The following is a 17,980-nucleotide window of genomic DNA, read 5'->3' as shown; positions in this document are numbered from 1 at the left end:
TTCCTCTCTGACCCCACAGGCATATGTAACGTTCTCTGTGGGTCCCCAGCGAATGTGCCTTTTTCAAAAAAAAAAAAATTCTTTTTTTTCTTTTCTCCCCAATTTGGAATGTCCAATAATTTTTCAATTCCACTCACAGCTCAGGAGATCCGAAATTTCAGCGGGCGTCCTCTGATCCCAAAACCAAGCCAGCTTACTCTTTTTCACCCAGGAACTCGAGAGTGGATGTCAGCGAGCTGCAGGTGTCCGGTCTGAGCTCACTGGGGACCTGTCCAGTAGGGTTCGCTGTAGCACGATGCAGAGAAACAATTCTTGCAAGTTTTGCCTTCCTAACCCACGGGAGCACCAAAGCCAATGTGACGCTCCCTTTGGAATCCCCAGCGAAGACCAGTGACTGTGCACAGCCAGGACGTGAACCTGCGCTGTATGACTCACCCTGAACCCTATGCTGCGGCATTTTTACCAGGTGAGCCACTCGGGGACCCCTGAATATACATTTTGGAACATAGCAAACATGTATTTTCATTTGAAAAATATCACAAGCAAACAAATTGTACACATCAACTTAATTAACCAATCAGCTGCTTCTCCTTATTACAGTCATCCTTTGCAACCAGTGAGATGCTTTCATTTAGAAGACAGGAGGGGATAATGACCAAGTAAAGGAAACAGGAATTTGTAGGGCGTTACTGATTTTTACCTCTAACACCTATCTTGACAGTTAAAACCTCTTAATGTGATCAGGTTTATACACCGTATAAATGGGTAATTGTATGTACAAAATAATGTGATATGTGTATAATGTGATATCTTGTAACAAGTAAGTCGCCCTGGATAAGGGCGTCTGCTAAGAAATAAATAATAATATCCACCGATTTCATTTTTTTTTTTTTTTTGTATTGGGGGTGTTTTATCAGGTTTTATCGGTTAAAACCAAAAATCAATTATAATTTAGAGATATCTCAAATGGCATTTTAAGATATCTTGAAATATTTAGAGATAATTGTAAATCATTTGCAGACATGTTTAAATGAATTCGAGATGTCTAAATAAACGATTTTAAAAGACAATTGAATTTTCAGATATTTTTAAATTAAGTGATTTTGAGTATCTTAAATTCATTTTCAGATATCTCAAAAACATTTTCAGATATCTTAAAATGATTTAAATATATCTGAACATGCATTTTGGATATATCATTTAAAGCTCCATCAAAATATATCTGGGCATCATTTTCAGATATATCCCTAAATGTATTTTAGATGTCTTAAAATGATTTAAAGATACAGTATATTTAAATATTTAGAGATATCTGGAAATGATTTAGAGATATCTTAAAATGCAGAGATATCTATGATCATTTGGCTTGCCAAACAGTCAGTGTATTTACAGCAGACATGAGCTCCACTATTTCAACCACAAACCTCAGCCGTCTACACTGTATATCACCACAAGGTGCCACTTGCTACTCATTCACCACACCAATCGTTATATCGGTAGTGTTTGTGGATGACAGTTTATTTCTGTTACAGCACAGGCACAAATGGGGCATCATATTAAATAAAAAAAAAGATAACGACAGAAACTAAAAATTCCTGCAGCTACTAGTGGTGACTAGAAAGAGTGGACAAATTGAAAACGTATTTGTTTATTTTATTAAACTGTTTATTGTATTATTATTATTATTATTATTATTATTATATATTTTTAATAACACAACTCGTTAACCTTCCTTTTGTCACTTGATCCCGTACGAGCAGTATAATTGCTAGTTACTTAAGTTACTTTGTATATGTTTTCACCAGAACAATATGCTAAAAGGTAGAATTTATTTTAAGATTTATAGATCCATGTGTGTTTATATACAGACTTTCCAGAAAACAGCCTCCGGGGGAAAAGTAAGTTTTCGATTGGCTTCTCAGTCTACGGGTTACGACATGAACGTGGTGACGTGTGTTACTGGATTAAGAACGTCTGTAGCGTGTGCTGTCTCGGTGTTTCAGGATGCCGTAAAAGATGAGAGTCAAATAAGTTCCACATAAAACTGGGAGATGTTCTAATGAAAGGAAAAGAGCATAATAGAAAATAAACAACATTATAGCCGTGAGTATGAAACAGTTTTGTCACTGTGTAGTGCAAACGGGGGTTTTACATGCAGGATTAAATAAAGCACATGATCTTATTTATGTAGCGTGGAACAGGAAGCAAACAACCTGCTCGACTTGTTTTGAAATGAGTTGGTTTTGTGAAAGAAGTTCTGACAATATTCATCGGGCGTAATGTAAGTTCTGTCCAAAACAAAATGTAAAACACTTCAGGAAGTACAGCCTGGTGTACGACATCATTTTACCGTATAGTAATACAGTTGTGTGTCTGTCTGTCTATCTAATGTACAACTGTATTAAGTTAAACATAGTTGTAACGTAATCGCCACAAAAGAGGACTACAGTAATATTACTAATTGTGTTGTTATCATGTTGTGTTTGATTTTCAACAACATAAGCAGAAACACGTGTTCACATGTGTGCCCCTTGACGAATGTAAATAGGTTGTAAAATATCCATCTGTTCACTCTTAAGAAAAAAAAGAAACTTGATATCTGTGTTTTCATCTTAATTTATCCGTGCCTCTGTTATATTATATTATATATACTCCGGTCAAGGTCACAACAGCTGATCAGTCGAATGCTCTTGTTTTATTCTTTAACAGAGCCTGTTTTATATTCTGAATTTCTACTGCATGTTTTACTCTTAAATTAAGACGTTCTATTGTCAGCACTGGCATATAAAAACCGTGTACGTAAAACTGAAAGTGAGCGCCCAGTGTTTGATAGCAGTTAACTTTCAATACAGAGCAGTGTAGACATGAGCAGAGCTACAGCAATGTCATGTGTACTCCTCTGGTCTGTTGATCAGAGAACTTGCTTGCATCGTTAGGCGTTTTCGTCAGGATGCTTTCATTTATTGCCCTTTGCCCAAAGACACTTTCAAAAGCAACTTTTAGCCTAGATTCTAAAAGCAAATCATTAGGGCAGTTGTGTTGTTCCCATACAGATATTATGTTTCAGCATATGAGTTATTTGTATTGAAGATCAGGTATCGGTGTTACTATAGCGTCCTTGGTGTAAGAGTGAGTTGATTTTTAGTTTATAGCATCATTTCTTTATTTTTATATCAATGAGCCAGGGTTTATGGTTTCAAAAACATGATGGTTAATTTGAGGCTAAATGATGCTGACTTTCCATACAGACTAAATCCTGTATGATAGTTAGTCAGATAGACTGTAAAAGTTTCGGAAGTGGAAAACCTATGAGGTTTTGTCTCTTTAAATTCTGTAATTGGATCAAACTAATTGTTGTGTTAGACATGTTGGCAACTTCTCTTTTATTTAGTCCAATACATTAATTGATATATATATATATATATATATATATATATATATATATTGTGCATGGCACACACACACACACACACACACACTCACACACAGACACACACACGATCCATGCAACCAGCATTCTTGCACTTATGCAAGCTGACATTTTTAAAACATATTTCTTTCTTTCTTCCTTTTAGCATTCTCAAACTCATATGGAACAAGTCTCTGCTGCTAGTTACTTTGCATTATTTCTTCCCTTTATGACTGGTTCAGAAATACTGTGCATGCAAAGTGTTTTTTCAAGGAGATGGCTACCCCATTTGTCCCTGTTCCAGTTCCCATGGATAGTGCATCACCAGGTATAGCCAGAAGCAGAAGCCAAAGAAGTTCCTCATTTGGTAGCATCTCCACCAGCTCCAGTTCATCCAAGAGCCAGGCTGAAGACTGTGTTACAGGCAGCAATAAAAAGAGTAGCACTTCTGAGCAGCCTAGTTCTACTCCACCACAATGTAAAAGTCCAGTCATCAGGACTAAACTTAATGGTGCAGACTCTTCAATTGAATACTCAAACTCTCCCGGTGGACAAACCTCAGAATCAACCAGCTGGGAGGACAGACCCTCTACGCCAACTGTGCTGGGCTATGAGGTGATGGAGGAAAGAGCCAAGTTCACAGTAAGTGCCCTCTCCCCACCTACACACTTTCAGATTGCAAGAGAGGCAAGTTGGTTATACAGCTGTTGCTTAGTCTGATTTAAATGACAATTGTCAGAACAGAAAAACAGCATCCGTGTATTGATGTGGATAATTTGTGAAATAAGTTTTCATTCACTGTCTATTTTTTTTTATTCTAGGATGTATGAATAAAAAAATTAGGCACGATTATGTTGAAAAATATCACAGAATGCAGTAAACATAATATGCTTGTTGCCAGCAGATAGAAGGCCACTGACTCATTGTGTGACCCTGAGCAAGTCACTTAACCTCCTTGTGCTCCGTCTTTCGGGTGAGACGTAATTGTAAGTGACTCTGCAGCTGATGCATAGTTCACACACCCTAGTCTCTGTAAGTCGCCTTGGATAAAGGCGTCTGCTAAATAAACAAATAAAAGGAGCATTTTGATAACACTGACTTCAGATCAGAGTTACAGAGAACAGGTGTGAGAATAATTGTAAAACACTTGGGTGCATACAGTAAGTTGAAAAAACATTGCAAATCTTGTTCATATAGCAACAATCACCACCTGTGTCAACTTTAGAAAGAAAACCCTTCCATCAAACCAGTGATTCAGTTGGCTTCAAAACTATGACTTCAAAAACTTCTGAAGTGCAATGACATTATAATGAAAAAACATATCTGAATGTCGCTCAAAAGAACAAGTAGTTACTAATATCATTCTTATCATGTCAAGTTCTTTTTTAGAAATTTGCAATCAATCTAAGTGGTTGTAGTTTCTGTTGCTCCACTATTTATTTTTTCTAAATCCCCTTTTACCTGGATTGGAGTTTGATGGAGTACCAGGACTGAACAGCTTTCATTTTAGGAGATAACCAATAAACAGTAACCAAGGAAGTAAAGATCACACATCTATCAAAAAAACTCACTATGTTCTTACTGTTTTACCAACAAGCGCACAGAAAGGTCAAAGTACACATGCATACAACATGCGAATACCAGTACTGAGATCCCATGCATGACAATGGAGGCTAATGCTCTTTTTATTTGCCAATTAAAAATGTTGTTTTTGTTATTATCTTTCTCACTTCCTTTGCTGTAAAAATCTCTATACAAGAATGTAACTTGATTTTTCCCCATTACTGATTAGGCCAAATATTGCAAATAAAAACATCTGTTTTAGCAATTGCTATTGCCTACAGTACTGTCACTGTAATCACTGCAGTGCGGTCAAGCACTGGAGTTATAAGCCAGAAAGAGTAACTAATCTATCTAAGTCAGAATTCACAAACCTGTAAGACCTCCTAGTGTACTGTGCATTAGTTAAAACATGCATAATAGTAAGATATGGTTTCTGGCTGTGCTATTTTCATTTCTAAAGCAGAGTTGAAATCAAATCCATTCTTCAAGAGTGTCATCTTACCCTTTCATAAGCCAGTACCTTCAAGGAATGTGCTGTGCAATTTAAAACTATTGTAAGAAGCTTTAATATAGTTGTCCAATGTGCTAAAAAAAACTGCTCATAGACAAATCTAATTGCAGTAGATCATTTTTTGTCGATGCTACAGTATCCGATTTCTCAGTTGCAGACTTATCTTGCATTTGAAGTCGGTGGCTTGGTGGATAGCTAATCCATTGGTTATTTATATGCATATTAGGAAAACCTGTGAGTGTTTGTTTATACATAGCATTTAATTAAATGCTGTACATTGTGTGACAGACATTATAAATACAATTACACTTAAGTTGTGTGAAAATTCAGTGTTACTGGCTGTGCTGTCAGCAAAAATATTCATAGGCAAAAATTGATGATAATAGAGCGATTGAGTATGTGTGGCGAGTTTTGATCTGATGTTGCATCAGTAACTGGAATTGCCCTCTCTAGAAAAATCCCTTTATCTTGCCCTGGGGCAACAAGCATACGTTTTCATGGGTTGTATTCTCCACTATAAACTTCATGACACATTTAACATATCCGATACAATAAACAAACTATACATTTCTAAATCATAAAAAAGAATGCAATTATCTGAGTAGCATATACGTACATATTGTAGAATAGAAAATAATTGCATTACCAAACACTCGATTCCATTTTCTACATCAAGGTCAAAGCACAAAACACCCACTGTACATCTAAGGTTTGTATCGGAAAACATTTATAATCCTATTTTAAAAGTACTATCTGTGGGTGTTAATTTAAACTCTTGTGGGAAGTACTGTAAATGAGGACAATGCAATTCAAGATTAGAGTGCAACTGAAAAGCCATATCATCTTGTCTTGTGTGATATGAAAAGCTAAGCAAGGCTGGGCCTGGTTAGTGCTTGGCTAGGTTATCTCCAGGAAAAACCAGGTCCTAGTGAAAGTGCACTGGTGTTTAGTCTTTCGGATAAGATCTTAAAAGCTAGGTGGATAAATTATAAGTAGGGCTTCTGTTTTTCGGCTTTTATTAATTGTATTTTTCGGTGCTTATTTTTAACTATTTTCGAGTTTTATGTAAATTGTTTTTTTCGGGGTTTTCGTTTTTGATATACTGTATGAAGTTAGTGTTTTTGGTTACTTTAAAAAATGGTTGAGCATTTATTTTTTCTGTCAAAATATGTGTAGTAGTAACTCGACAGTACTTGCACACTTAAATTGTACCTTCTTTCCTTTGCTGTCTTCCACAATGAAATCCCTACGGTCACGGGCACATACTTCTGGGGTTTTTGTGTAGGCATTTTTTTTTTACATTTCGCCACAATTCTGTTTTTTTTTTTGTTTTTTTTTAAATAATTTAGTCGTTGCCAGTTAGTTTGTTTTTATTATTTTCTCCCCAATTTGAAATGCCCAATTATTTTTTAGGCTCAGCTCACTGCTACCACCCCTGCGCTGACTCTGGAGGGGCGAAGATGAACACACGCTGTCCTCCAAAGCGTGTGCCGTCAGCCGCCCGCTTCTTTACACACTGTGAACTCACCGTGCAGCCGCCTCAGAGCTACAGCGTCGGAGGACAACGCAGCTCTGGGCAGCTTACAGGCAAGCCCGCAGGCGCCCGGCCAGACTACAGGGGTCGCTGCTACGCTGTGAGCTGAGGACACCCTGGCCAACCTAACCCTCCCTCCCCCCGGGCGACGCTCCGCCAATTGAGCGCCACCCCCTGGGAGCTCCCGTCCACGGTCGGCTGTGGAATAGCCTGGACTCGAACCGGCGACGTCCAGACTATAGAGCGCATCCTGCACTCTAGCTAGTGCTTTTACTGGATGTGCCACTCGGGAGCCCCACAATTCTGTTTTAAATCCTCCATATCTTAACTGTAATACAGCTTTAAATCCTGCTAACAAGCCTTCATCCTGGTTGTAATCTTGTTTTAAATCTCGCAAGCGGAGTCTCCAATAGAAATGTAGGAATGTGCTGTCACTTAGTAGTTGGGGCGGGTTTAAAGTATTCAGAATGAATCAATGATATATACAAGCCAGGAAGGCGGGACATTGCCCAGCAGCACGGTGAAATGTATATATATATATTTTTTTTTGTAGTTGTAGGTTTTATTTTTTAATGGGAAAAGGGTAAAGTCAACGTGAATTGATTAAACATTTCCACAGTTTTTCAGGTGTTTTCTGGTGTTTATTGGCTATCCACCGATTTATTTTATTTTGTATTGGGGGGTTTTATCAGGTTTTATCGGTTAAAACCGAAAATCAGAAGCCCTAATTATAAGATATATTTCTCTTTCTTATATTTCTTTAGGTTTACAAGGTCCTGGTAAGGAAAAGTCCAGAGGAGAGTTGGGTGGTCTTTCGAAGATACACAGATTTCTCACGGCTGAATGATAAGGTTTGTACTTGAGACATCTTACTGTATGAGCAGTCTTGGGCTTTCTCCACACAGCTGTTACATTACACGGCAACACAAATATGAAGAATTGCACTCTAAATAATTAGGCTACAGTACTTGTGGTGGGCTTTATATTAGACGGTCTGTTTTATTAGAATAAATATATACACCCACCCCTCGTTATATCGGCCCTTACTATACTGCGGATTCGGATATATCGCAGTCCTGGAGCTGCCTTCCCATTTTTACAGTCTAACTGCGCATGCATTAGCTGCAGTATACATAGGCAATTTCACTTAGAATTACTGTTCGTTTTAATTCGAACTGCACATCGCAAACAAAAATATACAAAACAATTAAACAAAGCATTAATGTCGTACTGTTATCATATATGCACGCATTGCACAATAACACAAAGCAAATTAAATATCTACTTGCTGAAGCGGTTTTTATTTTAGCCAACGAGGTGTTCACTTGTGGCAGCAATGCACTAGCAAAAGTCACAGGGCAGTGACGTTAGCGCCCTAGCAACAAGCCTCCTATGTTGGGAATGGGTTCTTTCAATGCAGCAGGTTTGTGCATTTGAGAAAGGAGAGGAAGATTCATGAATAATTGGAGCCTTAAGTTGATGAGAAGCAATTACCCTCCGCAGTACGAATTAAAACGGTGTGCTGCTTTTTATATGAAAAATGAGAAAAAGTGGAGGATTTGTATTGGACCCTGGCGCCCCCGATGAAACGAGGGAGTGGTTGTACAGTATTTGTTAGTCTATTTGTTTTTCTATGGGTCGCTTGCTATATTGCTGCCCTCGATGTATAGCGGATTTGTATTGGACTCCCGCGATATAGCGAGTGGGTGCTGTAATTTATTAAGTGTTGTGATGCTCATTTCATTTTAGAACCACACTTGCAGTATTTGGGTTTACTTACTGCAATACAAGCACAGTTTAATTTAAGGGATGAGTGCAACTTTAAATATGGTTTTAAATGTGGCACATGAGAACGTAGTAAAGTGGTTAAAAAAAATAAAATAAATCAGCTTTGGAATATGCCATGTACAGCTTCATTGTGAATTGTTTTAGCTCTATTCTCTGATGCCCAAAAGATTAATGAATAACATCTGCTTCCTTAAACGTAGCAGCAGAACAGGGTTCTCAATACATTGTGAATATGGTTCATTGAGTTTGTCTTTGCTTCAGTAATGATGTTAAGCAGAATAAACTGTTCTTTGTTTTGCGCTGTTCCTACCAGTCTAACTAACAAGATGTGATGTATCTGAAGATAGTAATTATGCAGATTAAATATTCGCTAGAATTGCAAATGAGCTGGCAATATTCCAAGAAGTCTTATAAAACTGTATTTATTAAACTGTTATGTATTGACACAAACTTTCACTGTGCTGTCTTTCCCATGGGAAAGGGTATCGTTCCATTGAATTTAAAAAAAACAAAATGTAATTAATATTTATTCATTAAGGCTACCCACTGTGGTCTTACCATGTTTCACAATCATATTATTGAAAGGAGCAGTGTGCTTTATTCATGTGACCCAAGCTGGCAATTAATTTGTGTAACAAAGCATAAATATACATGTTTGATAGGACATACGTATTGTCCAGCAGTCTTAACATACAAGTCTAAAATAACCAAATGCAATTAGTCATGTATGTAGGTTTAACATGAGCATTCATACTCCCTACTGTAATACACCTATTAAAGTACATGGAGCCATCAAAATAATTCCAGTTTTCAAATGATCTTCATTTTCGGGTTAAGTGAATGTTCTGCATCACGATGGGGGTTGTTCTCAAGACAACCCCACCCCGAACACACACATTTTGGGGGTCTAAAAATTAACCCCAACCCGATGGGATCGACCCGATCTAGATGGGGGCGTGTTTCGGGTTAGGATCCTAACATATACACTTTGAATCAAAAACAAATAATATAACAGCAGTATTTGTAGACTTAATACATGCTTAAACATAATGCATAAACATACTGAGGTTAAACAAGGCAGGTATTAAGTGATGATTTACTTGGTCCTTAATTATTGTTTTTCAGTTGAAGGAGATGTTTCCAGGTTTCCGTCTCGCTCTTCCTCCAAAGCGCTGGTTCAAGGACAATTACAACTCAGACTTCCTGGAAGACAGACAACTGGGACTGCAGGCATTCCTACAGAATCTGGTAGCTCACAAAGACATTGCTAACTGGTATGTAATATAACAGAAATATAGCAAGCATACAGAGCCAGATTTATCACAGTCTTTCCACCAAAACACCCAAAAGAAATTCTTCAAGCAACTTTTAAACTTGCATATGGTATGTATGTTCATTATGGTAATGTGTTATATATATTTTTTTGTCTTACAAAAAATGTTGCAAATTACATTTTGGTATGAAGACCGTTATATGTGTGTCGGTGTGTCAAAGCTTTAAACACAGACTGAAGGGAAGATGAATGAAAACAAACTGTTGGTTAATACAGGAATGGGGCATGGGCGGAGCTCTTTGGATAGGTAACTTTAGCAACTTCAAAACCAGGAAATAAAACTAGGCAACCTACAACAATAGTTTGATAATTCCAACAACTCTGCAGTTTACTTTTCATTCAGGTGTTTTTTTTTTTTTTTTTATTTCCTTGTTTGACTAGAGCTTGGGTCTATCTTTTTAATTGTCTTGTCACTACATATGGCCTATGGTCTGCTTATGAGACTGACACATTTCTTCCATTTCCTCTGTGTCTATTATCATTAACAGCTCTGCTTATGAGTAGTCCTGATATATTTATCACGAAACAGGTGGCAGTGACATACCAAAAATATGCTGTGGAAAAAGTTACAGTATGTTTAAATATAAGTATCTGCATATGGTTTGGTGAGCATAAAGATATACTTGGACAGGGGGTAATCTCAACTTGATAATCTTTAGTAACAAACCAGAAGTTGTGGGGAGCAATTTCTGTTTAATCTACTGAACGCCTAAACTTCAGGATTAAACATGTTTAAACTTTAACATCTTGGGAATGTTTGTAACCGATCAGAAAACCATCATGAGAAGCCCTTTGTCACTTTTCATAAATCACCTTAATTGCACAGCATTTAATTGTGTATGGAAAACCTGTGAAATATTTGATATGATTTAAGGATGTACCCACTGATTTTTTTTTTTTTTTTTTTTGGGCCATTTCCGATTATCGATATGCCATATCAATAATTGGATACCAATTCTGATACCGTTACCTGACACAAAGGTTCAAGAAATGCAGATGATGATGAACTGTATGAAATATACTGAAAAGCATACAAACAGTGGTTATGCGTGAACATAGAACAAATGTTCATATAGCATTAACATGAGAAACATTTATTTTCATATTAAATTATAGAATACAAATTCCAAAACTTAAATGTAATGGGGAAACAACCTGTATTGATTTTATTATATGATTTTTTTTTTTAAATACATGATCTTGTTCATGTTTATTTCAATAAACAGAACAGCCCTGTGTTTTATTATTTAATTAAATGTTAATGACTAGCATTACAAAAAGTAGCATTTGTTTAAACTTTGCTCGCAAAAGTTACACCAAATAACAGCTTTTCTTGTTTCCTTTGTTGGCCAGAACACCTGGTTTTACCAAGAGTAGGTTTTTTTTTTCTTTTTTTTTTGGTGTGTGTGTGTTCATGATCTTAGATTAAGTAGTGGGGTTCTGGCAAATATAGTGTTATACATCCCCACCTGTTGCTACAACTGTTTAAATAACTTGAATGTTATTTTTTTTTTAACTGTTTGTATGGCCTGTATGGTGTAAGGTTGTGACCATGGTCTCTTGCCAAAAACTCCCAAGTAAATGTTGAGAAATGTATTGATATTTTCTTTAATTTTTTTCTTGTATCTGAACATGATTGTGGGGCACTGAAGCTTAGGGAACGTTGCAGTTGTCAAGAACCAGCTTGTAGTAAATAGTAGTATTTATAAATGGGTTAGTTACCAGGGAACAGGCAGCTGCTGCCTCCAGACTGTTGACAACCTCTGAATCAATTCTATATTTTCTGTTGAGTCTACAGCTCATCCTTTACAGATTCTGTCACTAAAAGGTGCTTTTTTTTATTCCCCCCCCTAAGCCTCCATGTGCGTGAGTTTTTGTGCCTAGATGACCCCCCGGGTCCATTTGATAGCCTGGAGGAGAGTCGGGTAAGTCCAATCCAGTTTTGTCGTATGGCAATCACAAACATGTTTAACCAAATATATATATATATATATATATATATATATATATATATATATATATATATATATATATATATATATATATATATATATATATAATATTTGAATAAAGTGATTCCAAACATTTGCCGAACAAATCAGAATGTATACATATTTCTGCTGAAAGAGCAAACGAGTTGACATTTACCCCAGTTTTTCTACAGTCCTTTATGCATTTAACATATTACCTTGACTAAAAATTATATTTTTACACCGTCCATGTGTAGATTGGTACATATTTTACATGTCAAAAATGAGGGTATGAGGGAGGAAGCTGCTATCTTGATACTAAAGCATATCTACTGCAATCTTGAATAGCACTAATCTTTTTAATGAATTGGAAATGATCATGGCAATACAAAATAAAAAAAAAAATGTAATGACAGCTGAATTCTTGCTTGTTTGGTGATCAAGAGGTACTACTGAAAAATATGTTAATGATATCCAATAGGAAAAACGATATGATAGACGGGTTACGTATGACAACAGAATAATATCATATATTTATAAAAAAAAATATTACTCTCTGTACAAGACATCCTTTGTTCAGCACAGATCATACTTCAACCATGCTGCGCTATATTTAAAAAGACGTATTTTAATCTCACCATTTTAGCTTTGTAAGCTTGTTCCTCTTCTAACATCCTGCTTTACAGGAACTTGTCTGAAAATAGGAACTCACCTTGATTAGTTTCAGCTTAAAGGTTTCTGGTGCAAAATTGTGTAGTGATTTTGTGACATGGACTTCTGAGTCTTTTATTAGGGGTGTTTTGTGTTAATTAGGTAGACTTATACAGTTCTTTCAATGAAAACTATCTGGAAAGGTGGCAGTATATTTAGGAGTTGACTAACTTTTATATTTTTATTTTTAAGGCTTTCTGTGAAACTCTTGAAGAAACCAACTACAGACTGCAAAAAGAACTAAATGAAAAGCAGAAAGAAATAGAAAATTTGAAGACAAAAATAGAAGAAAAACAACAACGTATAGATTTTTTGGAAAACGGGATCAAGTAAATTCAATTTATATTTCAGTTTTTTATTTCACTGGGGTAATAAGACTCATTATAAGGTGGCATCACCTACCGTAAAAATCGTTGCATAGGTCACACTGGCGTAACCGTCGCGCCCTCCTTTTTGAGACTTCCGTTGTAGGAAAACTATTTTGTATTTTAAAATACTTTTTTTTATAATTGATTTTTTTCCCTAAGTGCTGAACACCGATAAAGAAAGAAAGATACACAGGTTTAGTTTCGAAATAACCCTTGTTTGCAACATTTTATTCCATAATTTTACAGTGTGTTTTTGTTTTTAGTTAAACTGCTAGAAACTTTAAGTTTTTTTCAAAATTTTTAATATTTAAAAAAAGTAATAATTAAGAGTATAAAATCAAGTTATACATCCCACATCACATCTTATTTTAGCTTATCAAGTACCGAAACAAGTTCAAGAACATATCCTCTTTGCTTTACTGAACATTTCTTTCCAAAACCATACTTAGACAATACTGCTGCCAGCTGCATTGGCTTTTACAAATGTGTGTATTAATTCAAATTTAAAAGAAAAGTATTAAACAATGCTGCTTGCATCAATAAACAAAGCAAAAAAACAATAAACTAAACGGTGCACCATCTAATAACCAGTAAACAAAACATTTTAGTGTTGCATACGGTGCAGTACAATCACATTAAACACCCAGCTGTACAAATTCATTCATTTTGTTTTGTTAATCAGAACCATGTAAATGTATTCAAAGTACTCCATTCAAACAAAATGTTTTGTTCATCAGGCTATAAACACTTTCCTCTATCAGCTCATTTTTCTTTGGCCGTTTTAAGTTTGTCTTCGTCGCTTGTTTCGTCTCCAGTCGTGTACTGTTTTTCCAGCATTGCAATTGCCATGCATGCAACAACACACAATTTCAAACCTGTTGTGTAGCATTTTTGTTTTTTGTCTGACTATCTTGATTTATCCAGTCTCGGTCATCTGCATTATTATACTATTGCAGTTACAATGAACGGAAGACTTTGATAAGTTTAACTCGGCTTTCTAGCCAACAGCTGTTTGCTACGGATCCCAGGGGCGTGTTCAGTCTCAATGTTGACAAATCAATGGCTTAGGATGGTGGGAATAAGGACATTCCTAGAGACTGACAGCTATTGTGTTAACAGTGAAGCAGTATAGCTGTGAAGTTTTCATATTCCGAAGATCTAATAACTTTAACCACTATTTTGTTTCTCCACGTACGCATGAATCTGGGTCAAGAGGAGGTCAGTCAAAAGTCTGAAAGCTTACGTTTTATATTCAAAATGACTAAGGGTATTGAGAGTAACAAATTCACATTTTTTATTAGAACAGTGGTTTTGTGTTTCTACCTAGCAGCATGACCTGAATGCCGTAGATCCTGAAAAAATAAATCAGGTTGTTGACGGTTCAGTTTGTGTGAGCCATAACCGTGGCTGTAATAATCCCATTGTGGCGCTGGTACAGTAGTTTAATATTACACAAACCGGTGCATACGTCACACTACGTCATTAGTAGCTCCCCCCTTTTAAGGGCCCCAGAAAAATCTCTAGAAAATCGACTTGTACAACGTTTTAACGTTATATTCCATATGAACAGTGTGAATCCCTGATACATCGCACTTGCAGTAACTTTTTACCACACGTGTAATGAAAGTGGATACTACTGCAGTCATAATAAACTAATAGCAGTTAATTATTTTGGAAATAATTATCTTGCTTTTAAAACAAAAAAAATGTACGCCATTAGATACCAAGATGACTTCTTTATAGAAGTCCTTATTTGATTCTGTACAAAAGCACATGGCTGAATCCGTTTGTTCTCTGTGTAATGGAAGAACAATGCAGACCTCGGGAGATTTAATCTATTATGTAAGATAATAATGACACTGCTGTCTGATAATGTTCACATGTCTCTTCAGATAAGATTTTAATTTTAAACATCTCTGATCTTAATACGGAAGCTTGTGTTAATAAATATTATTATTATTATTATTATTATTATTATTATTATTATTATTATTATTATTATTACTACTACTACTACTACTACTACTACTAATAATAATAATAGTCTGTTATATAGTATAACCAACCTGTGGCATGATCCATGGTTTTGTAGGGATGTTTCATTTAGCCAAGAAAACCGCTGCAGACCATCAGAGCAGGGAAGTGAGTGCAGTGGAGATGTGGAGTCCTCTGCAGTGGAAGCAGACCAAGAAATGGGAGAGGAAAATAGGTAATGTCGCCTATTCATAAAGGCAGTCAACTTTATCACTTGCAGTACCATACCTTGCTGGGATATATCAAAACTAGATTTTATTAGTGTTTCAGATCACTGAGGACTCATCCTGCATTTCATAAACTACTGTATGCTGTTATCCTAAGATAACCCCTAAAACAGGTGGATTCCCAGTGCTGTAAAATTATTTAATAAAGAAATTAAAAGATTGATCTGAAGTCATCATTTCTAGACCTGCAGAACTGCAGATGGATCTTTTGTCTTAAAATGGGTTGTTCATTTTTAAATAATCTTAATTGTTAATTTTAATTGTTTTTCTTCTACTTTTTTTCTGCTTTTATGATCAGCCTGTTTTGTAATAGTTGCTTACAGCAGTGCTACACGTGCTGTCGGATGTTCCTTTCAGCTGTTCAGCAATGTTACAGATCAATGTGTGTGTGTGTGTGTGTGTGTTTTAAAATTCTTCTTTTATTTCCAGTCCTGGAATACATGCAGCCTGCTGGTGTGGACCTGCATCAGGAAACTCTCCTCCTGTGATTGAAGTTGCTCAAGCTGCAGAACCTTTTGAAAAACATTGATTAGGTTTTTCTAAAGCTGCGTTTTGAATATTTAGTTTTTACTTGCAGTGCTGCTCAAGACTTATTACTAGATTATGCAGAAATAAATTTTGTCAGCAAACAAGTTCACTGAGTTTACTGATTTGATTACCAAAGCCAGCCAAGTTAAACATGAAAGTGTATACCTCTTTTATTGGGCTAAAATAACCAGTTTACTGTGGCAGCCTCAATACTCCTAAAAATTTACAAAAGGACAAATGTTGTGACTGCATTATTTGCTTACGTGCAGCTTTTGGTATACATACCTGTGTAACATTTGTAATATATATTGCCATAGGTGTTCACTGTTTTCAGACGGAAGCTCTTTGTCATTGTGTTATTCTTTTGGACATGGTGTATTGATGGTCTGATGTGTCAGTTACTCACTGTCATGCAGCTGCACGGCTTGCACTATGCAATCAAAAATCAATCACTGTTTTGGTTTTGTTTCAACCTCCTTCTTTAACCTATTCTTCCAGATCACATAGACTTAAACAAATACCGGTGCTACATTCAGGGCTCCAAGTTTGTGGTGATTAGAAAAGTGTTATAAAGATAATGTGCAAATAGGCATTGGAAACTGCATTTTTACATTGCCATGGATATTTATTATGATCATAGCTATTCATAGATTGCATTTATTAATAAAATATTCTGAATGTAATCTATCTATCTATCTATCTATCTATCTATCTATCTATCTATCTATCTATCTATCTGTCTATCTATGGGTGATATTATTCTGAGTCAAATAGAAATCTAAACCTAAAGACTATTAATGGTATGATTCCTCACATAGGATTGTAAAAAATGTGTAGGAATTTAGTAATATATATTACTATATTGAAGCGTATTACCCAATATTGTGTTTCATCATTCTACATATTTTTTTAAATGATATGTATATAGTGAATAATCAACTTTAAAAAAATCACAGCTTTTGATTCTTTTTGAATTTCACTGTCTTAGTTTAGGTGAACACTTAAATTAGTATGCAGGTTACAGCTCTGGGAAGAATACTACTGTTATTTCAGTAAAAGCCATATTCAGTGTGACAGCGCAACACCTGGCCAAACTCACATGTACAAAGGAATGCTTGTTTTAAGTACTGTTGCTTTGTTTTTAAGGGCGGGGGGGTGGGGGGGGTCAAAGGTTTATGGGGTTGCATGGTGCACTTTATACATCAGAGGAATCCTGTGTCAAGTTTCTTGACCAAGCTGTTTTTTTTCTTTGAAAAGTAACTTTGTGCCTTTTTATGTCACTCATTGTTTCATGTACAATCAGTTTGCCAGCTCAGCTTATACCTTATTCTTCACACTGTTAATGTGTCAATGCTACAAGTGCCTTGCTTTCTTTTGCTATGAATAAAACTGCTTGTCTTAATTCTGCTGCTACTTTTAATAGTTGTTACAATGACATGTATTCAAAACTGTTCATTTTTCAGCAGTGAGTTACTCATGGTGGTATGTACAATGGAATTCCTTGGCATTTGATAGTATAGGAAATGCTCTTGAGATGTTTTATGCTTTGTCTTCCTCTGGAAGAAAGATTTATTGTCAAATGTTGGCTTAGAAATAACTGACGATTATTTCCTAAAGGCAGATCTGCATCCCAAAGTAGTCTGCATTCTGCCTTTGGTAAACTAAGAAATATTGCTTATGTCAAATATTTTATCTTTGCTTTGATCTGAGTTGTTGACCTGCAAATTTGTTCTTGTTTTGCATGACGGAGTATTTGGGTGATTTACTTCCCAGATATGTGTATAGCATGGATATACTGGAAGGCTAACGTATCAGTGACATGAACTGTAATTGTATTTATGTGCTTAAAATTCTTTATTTTGCGTAAATTCATTTTTAATAAATTACATGATTATGCAGTTGTAGTCTCTTATTGTGCCCCACCTCCCCATGTTATTTAATTTTGGGTAAGCAGGACACAGCCTCTCCCCTTTTATTAACAGGACAGGAACTTGATTTATAGAT

At 35.9% G+C, this 17,980-nt stretch overlaps 1 protein-coding gene across 2 annotated transcripts; it reads left to right on the top strand.

The window, feature by feature from the left end:
* The first annotated feature begins 353 nt into the window (after positions 1 to 353).
* On the top strand, positions 354 to 16,080 carry LOC117399208 (sorting nexin-16-like). Of its 2 annotated transcripts, none has more exons than XM_059023117.1 (8): positions 354 to 466; positions 3,576 to 4,051; positions 7,782 to 7,868; positions 9,931 to 10,079; positions 11,994 to 12,063; positions 13,012 to 13,148; positions 15,280 to 15,396; positions 15,878 to 16,080. In XM_059023117.1, the coding sequence occupies exons 2-8, from the start codon at positions 3,686 to 3,688 to the stop codon at positions 15,975 to 15,977; spliced, it is 1,026 nt and encodes a 341-aa protein (XP_058879100.1). In that variant the 5' UTR covers positions 354 to 466; positions 3,576 to 3,685; the 3' UTR covers positions 15,978 to 16,080. The 2 variants fall into 2 exon arrangements, with proteins under 2 accessions (XP_058879100.1, XP_033854148.1); XM_033998257.3 differs by lacking the exon at positions 354 to 466 and adding an exon at positions 1,770 to 2,103.
* The last annotated feature ends 1,900 nt before the right edge of the window (positions 16,081 to 17,980 follow it).

The sequence above is a fragment of the Acipenser ruthenus genome, chromosome 4 (genome assembly GCF_902713425.1).
Source record: "Acipenser ruthenus chromosome 4, fAciRut3.2 maternal haplotype, whole genome shotgun sequence".
In the NCBI taxonomy this organism is placed as follows: domain Eukaryota; kingdom Metazoa; phylum Chordata; class Actinopteri; order Acipenseriformes; family Acipenseridae; genus Acipenser; species Acipenser ruthenus.
This window is presented reverse-complemented; position numbering and strand designations above follow the sequence as displayed.

Coding starts and splice junctions, on each gene's coding strand:
- LOC117399208 (XM_059023117.1), top strand. CDS start 3,686: ATGGCTACCCCATTTGTCCCTGTTCCAGTTCCCATGGATAGTGCATCA. Junction 7,869..9,930: donor TCTCACGGCTGAATGATAAG/GTTTGTACTTGA, acceptor ATTGTTTTTCAG/TTGAAGGAGATGTTTCCAGG. Junction 13,149..15,279: donor TTTTTGGAAAACGGGATCAA/GTAAATTCAATT, acceptor ATGGTTTTGTAG/GGATGTTTCATTTAGCCAAG.